At 36.7% G+C, this 20,786-nt stretch overlaps 1 protein-coding gene across 1 annotated transcript in view; it reads left to right on the top strand.

Annotated features, from left to right (window-relative positions):
- The window catches only part of DPH6 (diphthamine biosynthesis 6), a 236,242-nt gene that overhangs the window by 133,559 nt on the left and 81,897 nt on the right, over nucleotides 1-20,786 (top strand). Inside the window, exon 13 of the mRNA XM_083373895.1 lies at nucleotides 14,814-15,056. Within this exon, the coding sequence (XP_083230021.1) occupies nucleotides 14,814-15,056 (243 nt within the window). The remainder of the gene's footprint in view (nucleotides 1-14,813; nucleotides 15,057-20,786) is intronic.

The following is a 20,786-nucleotide window of genomic DNA, read 5'->3' as shown; positions in this document are numbered from 1 at the left end:
ATATGTTCATGTTTAATGCTATTGAATCATGTACCGTAGGAACTGTTCCTAGGAAATAACAAAAAAATAAATTCTAAAATAATGCATAACCCTGCCGAGAAGACTGCATGGATTTTTCTATATGGTTATCAAGAATCAAATTCAATTCAAGAGACTTTTACCTTTACCTTTAACCTTTACCTTTACTTTACTTACTTCACTTTACTTTACTTACTTCACTTCACTTCACTTCACTGCATATGAGGTAATGGGCTACAAATGATGCTGCTGATAAATCTTAAGAGGGATTTAATCTTTACAGAATTATAGTTCGAGGAAGCCAGATTTCTAGGTAGTATGAATCTTCAAAGTTTTATTGTTGATATATTATTACAAAATACTTTTATCAGAGTCCATGTTTGCATCTAATATAAATATATATATTAAGTACCTTACAGTGGTGCTAATTTTAGCTGCATTCACAACCTGATCATATCATTGGTTATACAATGATATTCTTTCTCTTTGAAACAAATATTGTCACTAAATAGGAGGAGGAAGTAGCATTGTGTGTGTCCACCACCTTGACTTATTTATAAAACAAGGTGGGAAGTAAATATATAATCCTTGCATTAAATAGAATAGTATTGCTTTGTTGTATAAAATACTATTTATATATTATTTTTCATTATTACAAATCTTGAAATGGTTTATAGCGAACAATGACATAATTGATTTTAAAAGAAAATAAAACTGGTGCTGAAAGAACATGGTATATTTCATTTGGTTCCCTATTTGTAATATACTATATGTAAAGCAAGTGGCTGAGAATAATATATTCTGCATCAAACCAAATATATTTTACAACTTCTGCCTCCAGTCTCTTTGAATGCCAATTTTTTAGCAAGTCACGGCCTTGAATGGAAGTGTCCATGGAAACTGGAGTGTAGAAATTTTTGGTTAGCTATCCCTGGACATTATATTATTACAGTACTGAAGTAATAGGTTAGTGTATGTTTCAAGAACTGGATGTGCTCTTAGAAGCATTTTTTCTGTTTAAGTGCCACCCTTACATGAGATTATAAAAATTATTAATATACGTGTGTGTATGTGTGTGTGTGTATATATATATGGTAAAGGTTCCCCCGCACATGCGTGCTAGTTGTTTCCAACTCTAGGGGCTCATCTCTGTTTCAAAGCCGAAAAGCCAGCACTTGTCCGAGGACATCTCTGTGGTCATGTGGCCGGCATGACTAGATGCCAAAGGTGCACAGAACGCTGTTACCTTCCCACCGTAGTGGTCTCTATTTTTCTACTTGCATTTTTACATGCTTTCGAACTGCTAGGTTGGCAGAAGCTGGGATGAGTAACAGGCACTCACTCTGTTATGCAGCACTCGGGATTCGACCCGCCAAACTGCCGACCTTCTGATCGACAAGCTCAGCGTCCTAACCCACTGAGCCACCGTGTGTGTGTGTGTGTGTGTGTGTGTATTCATTTTCTGAGGTTTTCGCGGGTGTTTGTATGTAGATCTTTGGTCATTCGGGTTTTTTCCCACGTAGAATTTAAGGTATAAGGTATTCGTCGAAACGTTGCTCTTATACCTTCAATTCTACATGGGAAAAAACCCGAATGACCAAAGATTATATATATATATATATTCATTTTTCCTACCTTGATCAACTATATATTTTTTCACTTATTTTTGGTATGAAACAGTGAAGAATTTCTTGTTTATATTTTTCATAGCTCCCTTCAGTGTAACATAATAATAGGAGGATGAAGTTTTACAATACAATTTTCCAATAAAAAAGTTTTATTGTAAAACTTTTCAATAAAAAAAAAAATAATAGGAGGATGAAGGAAAGGATATACATTTCTAATATTAGTTTTTCATCTAAAACTATTTTTGAAGATTTGTAAATTATATATAAAATCTAGGCAAACAAACAGGGCAAGCATGCAAGCGGGTTAGTAGCAATCCTGCTATATGATGGACCATGTCAAATTTATTGTACCAAAATTCTTATATGAATGAATTTTAAGTACACAGACAAAGAAGAATTAGAAATCATGGAGAAGCCGGATCAGGAAAGAATGTGACTAGTAGAGGTGGTCCTCAATTAATGCCAGCATTTGGGACTGGGATTGGGATTATTAAGGGATGCAGTCATAAAGTGTGATGTCACATGACTATGTCACTTAATTACAGAAATTCTGGCACTTCCCAATTGTTGTTAAACAGAATCGCTGTAGATCATTAAACAAGGACATGATGTGGTCACCATTTGTGAACTCCAACTCTCTTCCCCATTGATTTTGCTTGTAGGACACCAGCAAAGAATGTTGCAAATACCAATCACATAACCACATGATACTATGATGTAATTGTGAGCTGAGTGCAGAGCACCCAGATTGTGGTCATATGACTGTGGGGATACTGCAACGACTTCAAGGACCAGTCATAAGTACTGTCACAAATTCAAACAATCACTGACTGAGTGATTTAGCAAAGACCAGATGTATTGCTTTCACTGTTCCTTTCCAAAGGAATTCCCTACTCAGATTAAAAGCATCTTTCCATAAGTCAGATTGCTGGAAACTTTTGAAAAATGGAATGTTTTCAAATTGGAGCTGGTGTCAAGAGAAACTTCCTTTTGTAATAACTTACACAAAGAAGTAACACAAAGAGGTTTCCCAAGTTCCTATCCCAGATGATACAGTCTTCATCCCAGATTCATGTGTGCCTTCCACTTGGAGTAGATATAAAGCTACCTTTATAGACGACTAAAGGGGATACTTCCCTAAATCCTGGAAACCCAGAAAACCACTGGGTGTACTTCTGTGGATGAATGTTGCCCTGGATCATATGCATGCTAATGTGGGATTAGGACAGCTTCTGTTATCAGTACAGGGAAATATTTGTAGCTCAGTGTTGAAATGAGAGGTCCCTGGTGTTATGTGACCTAGTTATCTAATTTGGGTAATGAAACATCTGCAAGAAAATAGCCAAGCTCAGAGAGCACCAAGGACCCCTCAGTTTCTGTTATCCTTTCTGCACAATTTACTCTTGCTTATATGAAATAAATGAAAAGGACTATAATCTTCCCTATATGTCAGGTAGGACTTTCTTTTGGACAATAATTTATTTTATTTATCTGAATTTATTAGTCACCCAACTCCAACTCCAATGGACTCCAATAACACAGGCACTGTTTTTATCTATTTTTATTATTAAAAGATCTGTTTTTTTTATTTTGCTTTTATTTTTGGATTTGCTGCAATGACTCAAAAGAGAACAGAAAACATAAAAAATGGAATATATCATTAATGTATTGCTAAATACAATATTATACAAAAAGGTCTAGTGATATACAAAGATGTTTAAATTAGTTGGGAGAAAAATGTTTTCTAAATGTTTTCCTATTAATCTGCAGATAAATATGTTTTCATTTTCCCTATGAAAAATATGGGTAGTTTGTATACTCTTGAACTAATAGAAATTGGTCCAGTAAAGAGTGCAGGTGCCCCAATTATATATAATTCTAATACTTCGGGATTTTCAAGTAATCATTCACCTGTCTTAAAATGAACTATCACTCATCCTGAGAGAAATCACACAAGGTCTGTTGCATATGCACTCCATATTGTTTCCTTATGGCAGGGCCCCAAATCATCTGTAATGTTGTGTTAGAAAACAAGTGTTTGGATAAATAATAATGACTTGACCTAAAAATGTTGCTGCTTCTTTTGATCACATTCCTAACACATGATTGCCATTATCACCATTTACTTTGTCTTAAAATCTTTTTTAGTCACTACCTACAAATGTTGCCTTTACCCTTTGCAATTAATCTTCCCTCAAATTATTCTGTTTTTGAAGTCTCCAGGACTATAGTCAATTATCCAGTATGTCATAGTTGTTTATTTGTTGCCATTAGATATAAAACAAATAGTCCATTGTGGTAAGTAGCAAGTATTTGTGCCATCCTTTTGCTTTCTTTTCCTTCAGTATATTTTGGACCTTTTATAAAAGATATGCTCCAGGATTTCTTCCCATTCAACTATTCATTTCTCTTTCCACCTGGTAGTTCGAACCTGTGTAGAGCCTTTGGTATTGTATCTGTTCTCATTTATATTAATAAGACCCTGCAACTTAGAGTGTGCTGTGGATTTCATTAGTATGCTGCTAATCCTGTCTTGAATTGCATTAATGAAGATATAAGTAAAATAAGACTTACCATCAATCCCTACAGCATCTTCCAAACTCCTTTCCCAAGTTAATGTAGAGGGATTTTTTCATTTGAATATTTTTTTTGTTTTCTTTGCTACTTTATTATATAAAAAAGTTATTTTCGTTTTGAGTGTGCTAAATAGAGAAACGCCTACATTTTCCCCAATTCTTTGGTGTATCTTCATACGTACTGCTGATTCTGAAAATGGCACACAAAGTTTGTTATCTCCTAATGGCTTTGATACACATATCATACATCCTGGGTTTTTGATCTACAGGCAGTTTGTATATCTGTTTTATCTGATTGTGAGTCTAAGTTACTCACAGAGGAATCCTTAGGTCTCTCGGAACTGAGTAGCACTTGAGTAGGACCAGGGCTTTTTTTCTCATAGAACGCTCACAACGGAGTTCCGGCACCTTTTTTTGGATGGAACCTTGTAGAGTAGGCAAGGCGGGTTGTATGACATGTGTGAGTTCCGGCACCTTTTTCTTTTACAAAAAAAGCACTGAGTAGGACTATTGTCATTACTGCAAAAAGTTCATAAAATCAGGCACAGTGACATAGTCATACCTGTTAATGACTTCCACAACTTATGGCTGTAATTCTGGGTTTAATTATAGTACTATGTTGAGGGCTACATGTACAGAGTAATCTTAATTTTTTTTTTTAATGAGGAACAGTTTGAGGTCTTTTTGTCATGTTATCTGTTGTAACATTTCTGTAATTTGACATTGAAATAAGAGTTTCAGTACATTGTAGCCAAGCAATTACGGTATTATGCAAGTAAATATGTGTAATAGAACCTTGATAGCTTTTGAAATGTCTTTATTATGAAGTTGACAATAATACTAGTTAGTCTGCAGCATTTTTTTATTGCTGATTCCTTTCCCGTTGATGGTTTATCCAAAAAGACAAAACCTATCTATTGTGTCAATATCTTCATTGTCAATTCTAAAACTATATTTTTGGCACTTATTTTCATTCCTTTGGTCTTCTAAAGTGCTATTACTCATTCTTAATTTTTAAGGGAAAAAACTGCTTATTTCAGTAGTTTCTACAGCTGCCTGAACAAAGTAGAGCAGTAAGGTAAGATGCATTTGTATAATTTATAAATTATTTTGCATACATTAATTGTTGCAGGAAAAACTTTCTGAAAACTTGATTTGCTCTAGAAAAAAGATTGATGTAACCAAATGCAATTTTACTATCGTTAGCTAAATATAAGGGACATAGGAAGAACGAATTACCATATATTAAATTAAAGATTCACCACATTAAAACGGTAATCCATTTAGAAAAGGTAATTTCTCTCTAACTTAATCAGCGAAAGTCTTTATTGCCTGAAGTTTAAATTGATTTAAACTTTCAATAAGGTCAGAGGTGCACATGGCTGACCAGAGGCAGCCAATTAACACATTGTCAGATGTGCTTATTTACCTTGATTGAACAAATGGTGGTTTATTTGACTTGGGGGAGCAAGAACGGGTGGTACTGAATCTTGGTGAACTCTAACCTCTCAGAGGGCAGCAATCATTCAGACATCAATCTATTTAGAACAAAGACTCTTATGTGGAATTGGCTCTTTACCTAGAAACAGGTGAATTACTACTTCTGATCAGGTAATATGCATTACCTGGGGCACATATATTTGCCTTTATTCATGAATATATATACTGTCATTTATTTTTTTTCTAAACAGAATCCCATGGTTTTAAGGCTGATAATAGTGAGTGCCTGATGATCTCATATTATCATACCCATATTACAATAATATGATTATTCTATCAAAAATTATTCTTCTTAGCTCTTGGGTATCTTGGATCCTTTTGGATATGTCCAAATCATAATATTGCTAATTAGCAAACCTTTACCTTTATTGACACATTGTAAATAGTAAGCTAAAAATAATGCTTGTATAATCAGACATGCAATAAATGACAGATATAATTGTTGGATTGTAGTATAGAGTAGGAAGACTATATAGTAACAAAGACACTTCATAAATATTGACCACAGTTATTGGATTTATTTATATATATATATATATATATAATGAATTAATAAAATATATAACTCTGCAGGCTTGAATCTTCTAGTTTAAAAGACATTTTCCCCAAAAACACTTAACTCTTTATGTCCATATATTCATTCCTGCCCTTTAATAGTATTCTTCTAATACTAATTTCTAAAGCAGTATTTTGAAGTTGTGGCTTGTCTTCCATACAGGGATTAGTTTAAATTACGGATCCATTGCTGTTTCATCAACAATCCTTTTTCCTATCTCTTGAGTTCTGGGTTGAGCACATATGTTCAATATTGGGTTGAGATTTAGGGGAGAGAATGGTTCAAAAGGCTGATGTTACTAAAGTAATATTAATAATGTTCAATATTCCTTCCAGGAGTTAGCTGCAGTTTAAAGAATGTTGCCATGCTGGGAGGTCAAGGTGCTTGATTTTAGCTATTTGTAGCTGAATGTGTGAGAGAAAAATTGCCTGGAAGAGTTCCATTGGAATTCAGGAAAAAAAATCAGAAAAACACTACTTCCAACTATAAGCTGAAAATAAAAAAAAGAAAACTTGGCAGCCATGTTAATGTATATTAAGAATGTGGCCTCTTCCTAATAAACTTAGCAAATGAAAGTTTGAAAGTGTGCTGAATAGGAATCAAATGGAAATTTAAAGCAACCCTTCTCTTATCCTCTGCTATAGTTAGTTAGCAATATGATATATTTTGCCATGCTTCTAATTTCCCTATGATTTAGTGTTTCAGGGACACACATGCTTCTCATTGCTTTATCATGTTGTTATTAAACAACAGGAACATACTCCTTGATATAAATGGAATCTATTAGTTTTACTTCCATTATGAAAGTAATGAACTGTAAAGTTTATGTGCATGAGCAAAATATAATGCTAATACAGAGAAACTGAGCATCTTCAGGCTGATCTCCCTTTAAAAGAAAAAAAAATCATCCAGTCACCAATTGTGTCCATGTTTCAGATCAGTTACCTGGTTCTTACGATTCTCACCTTCCCCAGGACCAGCTAATCCAGGAGTGTCAAAATCACAACATCACATGATGTCTCACGATTTATCATGACTTTTTTTTCATTGCCGGCAATGGGGTAGATGCAGTTTTGCCATGACACACCCAGCCTGTGGGCCGGCAGTTTGACACCCATGACCTAATCCCTTGCAGTAACATAGATGAAATTCTACTCTTTTCACTGGATGTTTTCCTTTGCCAGACCTTAATAATCCTGATCCCAGAAACCTGTTAATCCCAGTACAGATGAAAAGCTCCTTGAAATGATGATTCTTCAAAGTCCTATCCAAGACCAGGGATATGTGGCCGTCTTTACCAGGTCTAGTTCTTTATAGATGCTATTTAGACAAAGTAACACAAGGAATGTAGACAAAAGGAGAATCCCAAAACAATGTAAATGACCTGGAAATATGCACAATACAATTAATTATAAACAAGATTCCATCACTATCACATTCTCTTAACACCACCAAAGCTTAAATGAAGAAAGAGGATCACAGTAATTAAAGCAAGCTGGACTAAAAAAATGATGATCTATCTACAGGGCAATATATCCATGCAATCCAGAATATAGACCTAAACCTCATCAACTCATTATGTTTTCCTAGCTTCAACATAAAGTCTGATGCTATCTGAGGCAAATCAGATCAAGTGTCTGAAGAAACAATGTTTGGAAAAGATAAACTCCCCTTAACTGTTCCAGGCAGATTTTGGTTGCATATGCCATAGCTATACAGCAGTTTGATGAAGTTAATGCAGCCATCAGGTTAATCAAACTAAAGTTTATGAGGATAAACTTCACCTGGTAGTCTTGCATCATATGGATCAGTACTTAGAACCCGTTGGAGGAAAAGTAAACATTTTGTAGATTCAGAACCACCATTGCTAGACCCTTTGTTATATCAACACGATGGTTGATTTGTAATTAGTATACAATTGTAAGGAGACAAATATCTATTTTCTAAACGGCTTCTGTGTAAAAGGAGTGTTGTTACCAAAAGCTATTTTTTTCCATTTGATGTTACAAACCATTTGAACAGGCTACAAAGTATATCTATTTGCCATTAAGTCTTCTATATACTGTATAAACAAGTATCTAGTTCAGTTACCTGTTTTCTGTTACGTATTCCCAACCCTTTTGAAAAATATAGACTAGTACTTCAAAAATGAGAACAGTTAACACAGAATTGGAGCCTAAAGCTTGAGTAGTTTTCTTCAAAGTGATCCAAGAATTGTTTTGAACTTTTAAAATATAGTGACTACATGGTTAATTTTACCAGAAGTATCCAGGAGACTTTCACTGCAATGTTATCTGGTACATATTTCAAAATACTGACAGTTATTTTATCATTAATTAGTATTCATATTATGTCTCAAACAATCTGTTCAAGAATGAGGGAAATGAACTGGTTGAACAGCTCTTCCTATCTGATAATTAATGTATGGGGTGGGGGTCGATGTGCATGCAAAACTGAGGTCAAACAGGAAGTTATTTTTAGTTAAATAAAGTAAACGACTTACACTAGGGCTTTGCCTTGACTACAGGTTTAACTTTGGAATAAACCTGTAAAAAAAGGAAATATCGTCCTGTTAAATAATTTCTTTTTGAATTTGTTGCTCATCTTGTCAATATGGCACTTGATAGCTGGCTGGACTCCCTTGTTCAATGGCACGCATTTTTAAATAACACACATCTTTTTTTTTCCCTTACAAAAACCATTTGTTCTTTTACACAAAAACATTAATTGCATTCTTTTTCTTCCAATTTTTTGGTTTTATATAGAGAGAGCATGGCAAAACAATATTTTATACATCTTAAACAATTTAAAAATATAGTTGCTGAATGGCTGCTAATCTATTATATATTCTGCATTTCTTCCTCCCCCTCTTCAGCTGCTAATCATAAATTTTGATTGCCAAATAGTTTAACATACTCTTCCAATAGTTACATGTGTGAGTGTTCTGTGAATTGCAGGCAGTTTTATAAGGACAGATTTGGAGTTACATATGGGTATTCACATGGTTTGATTGTCATGAGTTGTTTGTTTTTTTTTTAAAAAATAAGCACAGTGTTCTGCACATAATTTCCCAGAAGGGAATTTATACTAAACTAATCTGTATTAGGATAAAATTGAAAGCATTGATTATAACCACTAACGTCCTTGTACCAAATAGTAAAGACCATTTTTTTTCAGAATCTCTTTATCATGTGCCTTTAAACTTTGACTTGTTTTAATAGTTTTACTCCATGACTGTTGCTGGGATTTTTTTTTTAAAAAAAGCCTAAGGTTTGAAGTGTATTTTGTGTGGCTTTTATATTTTTATTTTGATTGTCTTTATTTATGACATTGTATGACATCATCTTGAACTATAAGAGAAGAGCAGAACATCAACCCCTTCCTGGCTTCAGACTGGCTTACCTAAGGAACTGTCTTTTTCCAACAGTTTCTATCCATCCTCTTCACTTTGGCAGGTTGGGCATCTTGCAGGTACCATCAGCCAAGGAGTGGCAGCTGGTAGCCATCAGGAAACATCCCTTCTCCACTGTAGCCCCTCACCCTTTGGAACGTTCTTCAGAAATTAGGATGGCCCCAATCCTGCTAGCCTTTCATAAGCGTAAAAACCTGACTATGTGCCCAGGCATGAAATCTCAAATGTGTTAAGGGGCCCATTTAGTGGCTATATTGACAATTTGTCATGATAATTTTCTCATCTGCTGTATATATTTATTTTAGCAATAGCAATAGCACTTAGATTTATATACTGCTTCACAGTACTTTATAGCCCTCTCTAAGTGGTTTACAGAGTCAGCATATTATCCCCAACAATCTGGGTCCTCATTTTACCAAAGGATGGAAGGCTGAATCAACCTTGAGCCTGGTGAGATTCAAACTGCTGGCAGCCGGCAGTCAGCAGAAGTAGCCTACAGTACTGCATTCTAACCACTGCTCCACCACTGTTCTGTTTCTAAGTGTTTTGTTTTAGAATTATTCACTGCCAAGAGTCACTTTGTTTAAAATGGGTAGCCTGTTGAGTTCAATAAATATTATGTAAACTTATTTGAATAGTATCTTATCATTCTGGATGGTTACTGGTTTCATGCAAGGAGCAAAATAGAGCAGTTCACAGTGCCAAACAACATAGTTGCTTGTTCGTTCATAGCTAGAAGTGTCCCTTGGGCATTACTGAATCAGTGAAGGAGGAGAACTGTTCCTTGAGAGGCCCCCCCCCCGTCCAATACATGGGAAGTTTAGTAGCATGCTTGATAAAAATAAAATCTATTGGAGTTGGAAGAGATTGCACTTGGTGAGTCTTTCCAGGGGATTCAACGGTTAAACCTGAGACCAGTTTTTGTGCTGCAGGAGAGGCTGTGAAACTACAAATGTGATAAGCAATATCAGACTGCTATTAGAAACAGCAGACCCACATTTTTCTCTTTCCTGTAGAAACAAAAGATTTTTGACAGGTACTCCACTTCTTTTGTCATATTAGTTGGCTTTTGTGATGAACTTGTAGATCAGGCATGTCAAACTGACGAGGTCACGTGATTTCCCCCCCCCCATTGCCGGCAATGGGGTGGGCATGGTTTCGGCGTGACGCATCCGGCCCACGGGCCAGCAGTTTGACATGCCTGTTGTAGCTGACTCTCAATCATTGAGGAAGATGTATTTCAAATATTTCATATCAAAATTTGTAAATTTCTAAGCCATGGACTGGATAGTGGTGTTAGAAATAAAAAAGTACTTTTTGTTAGCTTTGAAGACTTATTCTGCTTTCAAATGATTTAACACGACTTAAAAACAATGTGTGTGTGTGTTTGTGTATAAACAGTCACAAAACCTAATGACAGCTGCCTCTTTGTTCAATAATCTTAAGAAAGTCCTATTTAAATTAGAGATGAAACAAAATTAAGTATTACTGAGGGCAGCTTGAAGTTTTGCAAAGCCTGGTCATTCTATTGAAAATGAATTCTTGCTTTAAGTTCATGTGTATAAATAGGTTCTTGATGTATTATGGTTTCAAAATGAATTTATTTTATTTTTATTTATTTTAATTCCATTTATATCCCGCCCTTCTCCGAAGACTCAGGGCGGCTTACAAGCTTAGCAGCTTAGAATGAGTGATTATTGTGTCAGTACTGACTCTTAGCAACCATATCAGTTAGAGCCTCTACAGGATGATCTATCCTATCCTCAACGGGTCCCTTCAGGTCTCCCAACTGTTCACCCAATCATAACTTCCTTCTGGTCATCCTTTTCTTATATTTCCTGCCATCTTTCACAGTATTATGGAATTCTCAAAGGATATGGCTCTTGCATAATGTATCCAAGGTATAATAATCTGAGCATGCTCAATTCTGATTTCTGTATGAATAGACGTGACACAAAATCTGAATATTTGTTCCAAGGCCTTCATTGCTGTCTTATCCGATTCTGGCCTAAGGCAATATTTCTTGATTACTAGTACCTTTGCTCTTGAAAATAAATCTTTAAAAGTTAGAAGCTATTGACCAATTCAGGATTTTCATTGTCAACTTCTAAGGCTGGTTACTGTTGCCATTAGTTTGATTTTCATTATGTTTAATCATTGCTCCATTTTTCATTTTATTCCTTGATTTTCATCATTAGAGCTGGCAGATCATCTGGATTTTTAGATACAAAACAGTATCACTAGCATAATAGAGGTTATAGATGTTTCTTCTTCTAATTTAAAAATCATGCTCGTTTTTTTCCTGTCCAACCTTCCTCAATATATATTCAACATACTGTATATGTGGAATAAATAAGAAGATACAATCATATTGCATTTCTCAGCAAACCTGGTACGGGTCTGTTACACTACATTCCATCAAGACTGTCACTTTGTTTTGTGTATAGGTTTTCCATGAGGATAATGAGATGTTTTCGGATTCCCATTTTCCCAAGAATATTCTACAGCCTGACATGGTCAATGTAATCAAAGATTTTCTATAAACAGTAAAGCACACCTTGATCTTTCTTTCTTTCTTTTTTATGTATTCCTTGGCTTTTGCAATTATCCAATATTCATCTTAATGCCTCTTAATCTTCAGTCTTTTCTAAATCACCTTGAACATCTGGGATCCCTCGTTTTATGAACATGAATGATCCCCAACGTTAGTATGTAAAATCAAATTTCTTCCTGAGATGTTTGCCTGCCTTACTGACTTTGGCTTCTCTTCTTGGCAATTCCCTGTTTGTTCTGATACCAATTTGATTTCTTTGGTTCCTACATCTTTGCCAGTCTCTTTTCACATTCATGCTTAACAACTTTTTTCACTCTGCAATTCCTCTGTTTCTGTATCAAAGTTAGGACTTCAAAATGGTGCCTTATGTTCTTGAAAAAAGTGGGTATATGCTCATGATCATATTGTACAAACTCGTTTTTGTTCTGCTTTCACTTGAATGGAACTTGCACGTAGCAACTTGCACTGCTTCATATCTGTTTCCTAAGCCGTATGTTTTCTTGATTACTATTTCCAGTTTTGACACCTCAGTCTCTAACCATAAGCAACATATTTACTTTTTAATTATATATATAATTAGAATTAGAACTCCCAGTCTCCTGGTTCATGTCAGGTCATGTCAAACTGCCAGCCTGCGAGCCAGAGGCATCACGCCAAAACCACGCCCACCCCATTGCTGGCAATGGGGAAAAAGTCACGATACATCACGCAACATCATGTGACGTCGCGAGTTTGACATGCCTGGTCTAATGCCTTAACCGCTAGATAAAACTGTGTGTTAATTGCCTGATATATATTTATACTTGCATGTTATTTTGATTTCAGATTAATTTGACCATAAAACCTGTCAGAATCCCCTTCTGAGTTAGTAGTTGAAGTATGAATAGATAATGAGCCTAATTGATATTATTCAGGCTTTGCTATATCCTCTCCAACAAGGAAAGCAACAATATTCTTTATTTTTCATTTCATGAGTACTAAACAATATGATTTTTAACTGAAAGTGTCCAGTTCTCATCTATTTCACTTTGTTGATGCCTGAGTTGATTTATTTCATTTTTCACTGTGTTGAATTTCCTCAGGTTCATGCTACTTACATTCCATGTTCCCATTGTAATTATTTATTTGCATCTTTGGATTTTCCTTTTCTGTCTGTCTACCTTTGGCAACAAGTTGTCTCAAAAGCTTTAATCTAATCACACCATAAATATTATCAGTACTGCAAAAGATCTTCAGCTCTTTCTTATTAGGATGTTGAATGATATCTGACCTGATGGTTTCATCATATGGCACTAAAGCATCACTCAATTTATTTTATCTATCTAAATAGTTTATTTGGTAAAGTTCAGGAATGAGTTACTACTTCCTTCTCCAACTGCAGAATGAAATGATGCCTTTTCTATAGTCACTGAAGTGATCATCTTTAACCAGCATTTTCTTATCTCGCTGCTGCCCAATATAGGTATCTGTTTGCTTTAATTGGAGACCTGGGAGGACCATCATACCTTGAATGACTGTGCTGGGAGTGCATACTCTTCACATATACTTTGCCAGTCTTGGCTCATGCTTTTTAGGAACACATACTTCCCCATGTCCCATGATGACACAGCATAGCAGGACTTCAGGCTGGTAGGGAGGGAATTCCAAATTATCTGGTTTTCAAGTCCAAACAAGGAACATGAATTCATCTGCAAAGAATTTGATAACCAGGAAAGCAAGTAATAAGCAGTGTACTACAAGGTGTTTTTGTGACTGTAGTCAAAATGCTGGCAGCCAGCCACATTCTGAAACAAGTTTCTAGCAGTCTCTAGGGACAAAGCAATATAAAATGCATTGAAAGAACCAAGCCTTGATGTAACCATTGCATAAATGATTGAGGCTAAGTCTGTTTATTCTTGAAATTGCTTCATTAGCAAGTATGATAAGCTGACGGAAAACATTGATGGCCTATACTATTATGTCGGACATTCAAGAACAAAAAAATATACTGTAACTCCCTTAAATTTTTTATGTGAAATAGCAAAGTAAGAAAAACATAATGATCTGCTAACAGTTTACATAAAATAGTAGGTACGTCAACTTAATTCAATCTACTGCTTAATTTTACATCACATTTTCATTCTATAGTATATCACTATATTGGGGGCTCATGAAACCTTGGGAATCAACTCTGCCTTAAATTAAAGTGAATTCTTGTAAATTAGAACATTTAAAGCTTCCCCTCTCTCCTTCCTAGTTGACAGATTGTAAACAAATTTACTTCAAACATGACACAAGTCTTCATATTGATACCTTGGAAATATTATGACATTATGTTAGTCTACATATTTCTAGATTGGTCTGTTCATTGGCGATTTGTCTGAGAATAGTTATGAATATGTAAATATCTACATTTAACTTTCCAAATCCAAATGTGATACAATGCTATCTTTTTTACAGTGTAGCTAAATCCCTGCCAGAAATTATCTTCAGACTGATATATTTTTACTTAAGTTAAAGATAGTAACTATTAATTAGAAAATATGGAATACTCTTTTAAAAAAATGTTTTCTTTATTACTTTTTTCTAGGTTGAAGATACTCTGTATTGTGCTGGACAAATTGCATTAGTACCCTGCACTATGCAACTTACAAGTGGTGGCATCAAAAAAGAAGCTCTGATGTCTTTAAACCATGTTGAAAGAGTCCTGAAAGCCATGAATCCGAAGACTGAACTTCATCATGTACTCATGGCAAATTGTTATGTAACAGACAGCAAGTACATTGCTGTTGCTGAAGCTGTATGGCAGAAGAAATTAAAAGAACTTATAAAGGTATATATATATATATAATATCAATTTTTTTTCTGCTTTCAAAGAAACAGTTTAGAAAATGCATTTATCCATGACTTGAACTGAAATCAAAATGTTCTCAATGCCTTTTGGTGAGGTTCAAAAAGACTGATAGAATAAGGTTTGATTGAGCTATTATGCTTGGGCTCTTACATTTCTATGAACTGCTGAAACATTAAACTGTTATAATCATCAGCAAGTTCCTCTGAATTCCATATAGCAAAAGCTAAAAAAGCCTGAAAGAGCAACCAATTCCATGTGGACATTTTTAAAAGAGGATTTAGAGTCTGAATCAAATGTACATATATGCTTTTTCCTTTTCACATTTCATAAGAGTAGTTTTCGCTACATTTCTGCTTTTTTTTCACTACATTTTTTTAACTTTCACAGAGAGGATCTGTGGAGTTTGTCTTTTATGGAGTAATTTTTATTTTATTCACAATCAGTTATAATGTAATAAAGCTTACAATTATTATAATTCTAACAAAGAGCTTGCCATCTTAAGCATTCATAAAAGAAATTTGGAGTATAAATCAAATAAATAAAATTAACAATATACTGTAATTAAGATTAAATATGATATGCATAACCCCTGTTGGGGGGAGCTACTCGACCAATAAATTTTCATGAATCCCTTTGGTGACTAAAACTGTCCAAAATATTTTGAAATTGAACTGTTTTGAATTAGGATCACCATTTTTCTCAGTCAGAGGAACTTTTTCAAGGTCAAATTTCTATGATAGTAGTAGTAGTAATAGTAGTAGTAGAATAATATTAGTAATAGTAGTACTAGTAATAATATTAATAATACACATTACACGTTTCATCCATAATCACCTGGCCATCGAAAGTGCGTGATTATGGATGAAATGTGTAACAATGATACCTATTGTCATCGGGGCACTGTGAACCGTGTCCAAAAACCTTGCAAAATACATCAAGAAACTGCAACTTTCTGCAATAACTCCAGCAATGCTACAAAAAAACTATGCTACTCAGAACATCTGCCAGGGCCCCCCCTGCTGCTGGCCCCACTGGTCCTGCTGTACGTTCAGGGGTTGCACGTTTGGGTCCTGCTGCTGCCACCCTTGCTGTTGTCCTCCCACCAGCTTCTGATCTCCAGGCTTCTGCACCACCCCCCAGCTGTTGCAAGGCTTCTATTAGCTGGGGCAAGCTCAGAGGTTGTTGGCCTTTCACTTGTGGGGGCTTCCCAACCTCCCATTGCTGCAGACTCCCCAGGCTAGGGTCCTCTGTCTCTATCGGTCTGGAGGGCTTGGCAGGGGATTCTTGGGTCTGGCAGGCAGTCTGATCTACAGACAGGATTTTCCACTCACCCGAGTATTCAATCTCAGCTGGCCTGGCGGCTCCGCACTGGTCTGGGGAATACGATGGGCAGGATTCTCTCTGTCGTCGTCCCACTTCCTCTGCCTTTGAAGCCCTTGGGGATGGCAAGGCTGCTCCGAGGCACCTGGTGTCTCCACTGGGCTTAATCCACTCTGATGACCAGACCATTTCTCCTGGTTGTTTGGGTCTAGCTCCCAGCTGGGAGGATTGCTGAAACTCTTTCCCTGCCGGCTTCTTCGCTGGCCCTTCCCCCACTTGGGTGGCTGCTGGTGCCAGGGAGCTGGCTTCAGGCAATTTTTCTCCCTCCATTATGGGATCTTCCCCAACTCTTTGCCAGACTGCCTCCCACACTTGGAGACAGGGACCGGGAGGTCAGGACTCCCTAATTAGTTTAAAAAGTAGTGTGGGTTCCAGCTTGATGTCAAGTTTCTGACGTATGGGCTTTTCAAGTGACTCTGAGGCATTATTTACCTTAAAAGTCCTTTATTAGACTAATACACTAGCAAATGCTTGCTCGAAGGAAGCTGGAATCTGAAATCTCCGCCCCTTGCACAATATATTAAAACACAATTTTCCGCCTTTCTAATTTTGTCATTAATCATATTCTCCAATTAATTTAAAGAATCAGTTTCCCTCCCTTTAGAAAACCCGCCAAGGTCTTATCTTCTTTAGTTAGAGATGGCCTTGAAGATACAATCCTCCTCTTTCCCCCTCCCAACTTTAAACTGAATCTCTTAAAGCAATACACAAGTTTAACATATGAAATGGCTACTTCTTCATCTCTTTTCAAGCAATAACATTCGATGTTTGCAGCCTTGACACAATCTTTCTCCTTTCCTTTTGTAGTACACCGCTCTTTTAAAAAGTTTCTGTGGGGACCTGAGACACTGGGGAAAGTAAAACTCATAAAGTAGCTAAATTTGATGGTTACACTGTGCCACTATGAGTTAATTGGACAATGTCAAATATCTTTCAATGCTTGTCAACCCCAAGATGTAGATCAGGCAAATCAACTCCACTTTAAGAGTAAGACTACTTCTATTAAAAGGTTGCCTACAGCAGCGTTTCCCAACCTTAGGAACTTGAAGATGCGTGGACTTCAACTCCCAGAATTCCCCAGCCAGCTATGCTGGCTGGGGAATTCTGGGAGTTGAAGTCCACGCAACTTCAAGTTCCTAAGGTTGGAAAACGCTGGCCTACAGTACTTGAATCTTGGAAGTCTGATTATGTTTTACCTCCTTCCTTTCTTAAACTGAATTAGTGGTGTGTCCATCTTGAGAAGTTTATACCATCTTCACTATTTGGATTTAATCAGTGTTTTCATCCTCATTGCTTTGGTAATGGATTTCTCTCTCCCTGTCATCCTCCTTACTCTCTACAGCATATAATCTGACCAAAGCATTATTGACAGATTCCATTAGAAAATAAATGCAGAGGAAGGAAAAAACATTTGCTATCCTTAAATGTTTATAAGTCTAGAAAAAATGTAAAAACATGGGACATCAGTAACCTTCCAAAGGCTTATGAATAGAATTCCTCCAGGATAAGGTAGTTGGTGTAAAATATATTTAGATGACATAGTCATGTAATATGAAAGCTGGGAGAATGTTTAAAATGTTTAGAGAAAATCATAACATGCTTAATAGAATCAGGTCTGATCACCCGATCACAACCCAGAAGAATATCAACTGGATTTTACACAATAGGAAATGAGAAAGCAAAACATGGAAAGGTTAGCAGCCCTAGGGAAAATAGACTTACCTGAAACCAAAAAGCAAACCACATAATTTTTCGGGGTATTATGCTGTTATGGAGGTTTTATTCCCCCATTTTGCTACGCATGCTCAAGCAATTACAGACTACATAGAAGGCAGAACAAGTTGCACTGAATTCCTCTGTGTGAACAAATATTTGATTGTACTTTACTGTACTTGGCCAAGAAACTGGCGCCGCAACAGAAAGCATACAGTGCTTTTGAAAACAAAGCTTTGGCACTGTGATGAGCTACAGAAAAGCATAAAGTTGATCTATGGAGATGGAATTTCCAAGTCATTACTGATATTAGCCGCTTACTTGAATCCACCAAATTATCTCAATATGATACCTTGTATTACAACAATACAGGTTTATCATTCAACATCAAGCTAGAAAGCAAAATAACCCAGTGGATTCTTATAACACTTTAGACCCCTTGTCAAACAAATACCAAGGACAAAAGGCTAGAGACTTACAGGGACTCTCAATAAAAAATGGTCTTTTTTCCCCCTTTCCACAGAGTTTGGTGTGGAAAGAAAAACTTGAAAATGCTGCCTACCTTACGGTTTTGTTATTCCTGAGACTTTAAGAGAGTAGAAAGAGAAATGCTGGTGGTACAAGGTGTCATTGGAAGAGAGAAAGGGAGTTGAGCTGAGGGCAAAGCCAATAATGTATGAAGGAAACCAAATCTAAACAATTTTGGTGGCTAAACAGCTGCTATCAGATAGTCCTAATTGTTCATCCTCATTTCTACAAACTGATAAGGACTGAGATAGTGTGAAGCAAATTGATAAAAGGAAACAACTCCTGGGCTACATCAACCTATAGGCAGGACCTACTGAAGAATAGGAGCTGGAGGGTGGAGAAAAAGATACAATATAAACTACAGTATAAACTATAACAACAGTAATCCCTGGTGAAAAGAATAGGTTATCCATCCCTACCAGAGAAAAAACTGGACTATTAGGTGGCATTTAGAACACAGAACATTGTAAGTATTATCCTTGTTACTTATAGCGGTATTGTCATGCATAGATAGGTAGAAAAGTGTATATATAATAAGCTCAATACATTTGGACTGTATAAACCTACTTGCTGTAAATACAAGAAGAGATTAATTCAGTATGAGGTTTGTACCGTACCTTAAGCATAACCCTGCCATAGACACATATTTCTCTTAAAATATGTATGCCATTTGATATGAGGAATTGTTACTCAAAATTTGGAGAAAGAACTTTGTGTCCTTACCTGATTTGACTTCTTCTGCCACTAAAGACCTATGATAATGTTGATATCCCCTCCATGGATTACTGCCTTGTCGTGGCGAAGGGGCTTGCATGATTCAATGAAGCTATGAGCTATGCCGTGCAGGGCCACCCAAGACAGACAGGTCATAGCAGAGAGTTCTTACAAAACGTGATCCACTGGAGAAGGAAATGGCAACCCACTCCAATATCTTTGCCATGAAAACCCTATGGACAGTACCAAAAGGCAAAACGATATGATGCTGGAAGATGAGCCCCTCAGGTCAGAAGGCGTCCAATATGCTACTGGGGAAGAGCAGAGGGCTAGTACTAGTAGTGCCAAAAGCCGAAAGGACGCTCAGCTGTGGATGTATCTGGTGTATCCCCAAAATGACAGAATGATCTCAGTTCAAATCCAAGGCAAACCATTCAATATCACAATAGTCCAAGTCTATGCCCCAACGACCGGTGCTGAAGAGATCAAATTGCCAACATACGCTGGATCATGGAGAAAGCTAGGGAGTTCCAGAAAAACATCTACTTCTGCTTCATTGACTATGCTAAAGCATTTGATTGTGTGGATCACAACAAACTGTGGCAAGTTCTTAAAGAGATGGGAGTACCAGACCATCTTATTTGTCTCTTGAGAAACCTATATGCGGGTCAAGAAGCAACAGTGAGAACTGGACACGGAACCACTGATTGGTTCAAAATTAGGAAAGGAGTCCGGCAAGGCTGTATACTGTCGCCCTGCCTATTTAATTTATTTTCCTGGGCTCCAAGTTCACCGCAGATGGGGACTGTAGCCAAGAAATTAAAAGACGCTTGCTCCTGGGGAGGAAAGCAATGGCAAATCTAGACAGCACACTAAAAAGCAGAGACATCACCCTGTCAACAAAAGTGCGTATAGTCAAGGCTATGGTCTTCCCAGTTGCAATGTATGGCAGTGAAAGCTGGACCATAAGAAAGGCTGAGCGCCAAAGAATTGAGGCCTTTGAACTATGGTGCTGGAAAAGACTCCTGCGAGTCCCTTGGACTGCAAGGCGATCAAACCGGTCAGTTCTAGAGGAGATCAATCCTGACTGCTCTTTAGAAGACCAGATCTTGAAGTTGAAACTCAAATACTTTGGCCACTTAATGAGAAGGAAGGACTCACTGGAGAAGAGCTTAATGCTGGGAAAGGTTGAGGGTAAGAGAAGAAGGGGACGACAGAGAATGAGGTGGCTGGATGGAGTCATTGAAGCAGTAGGCATGAGCTTAAATGGACTCCAGAAGATGGTAGAGGACAGGAAGGCCTGGAGGAATGCTTTCCATGGGGTCGCGATGGGTCGGACATGACTTCGCAGCTAACAACAACAACAATGTTGAT

Source organism: Vipera ursinii (genome assembly GCF_947247035.1).
Source record: "Vipera ursinii genome assembly, chromosome: 1".
NCBI classification, from domain to species: domain Eukaryota; kingdom Metazoa; phylum Chordata; class Lepidosauria; order Squamata; family Viperidae; genus Vipera; species Vipera ursinii.
This window is presented reverse-complemented; position numbering and strand designations above follow the sequence as displayed.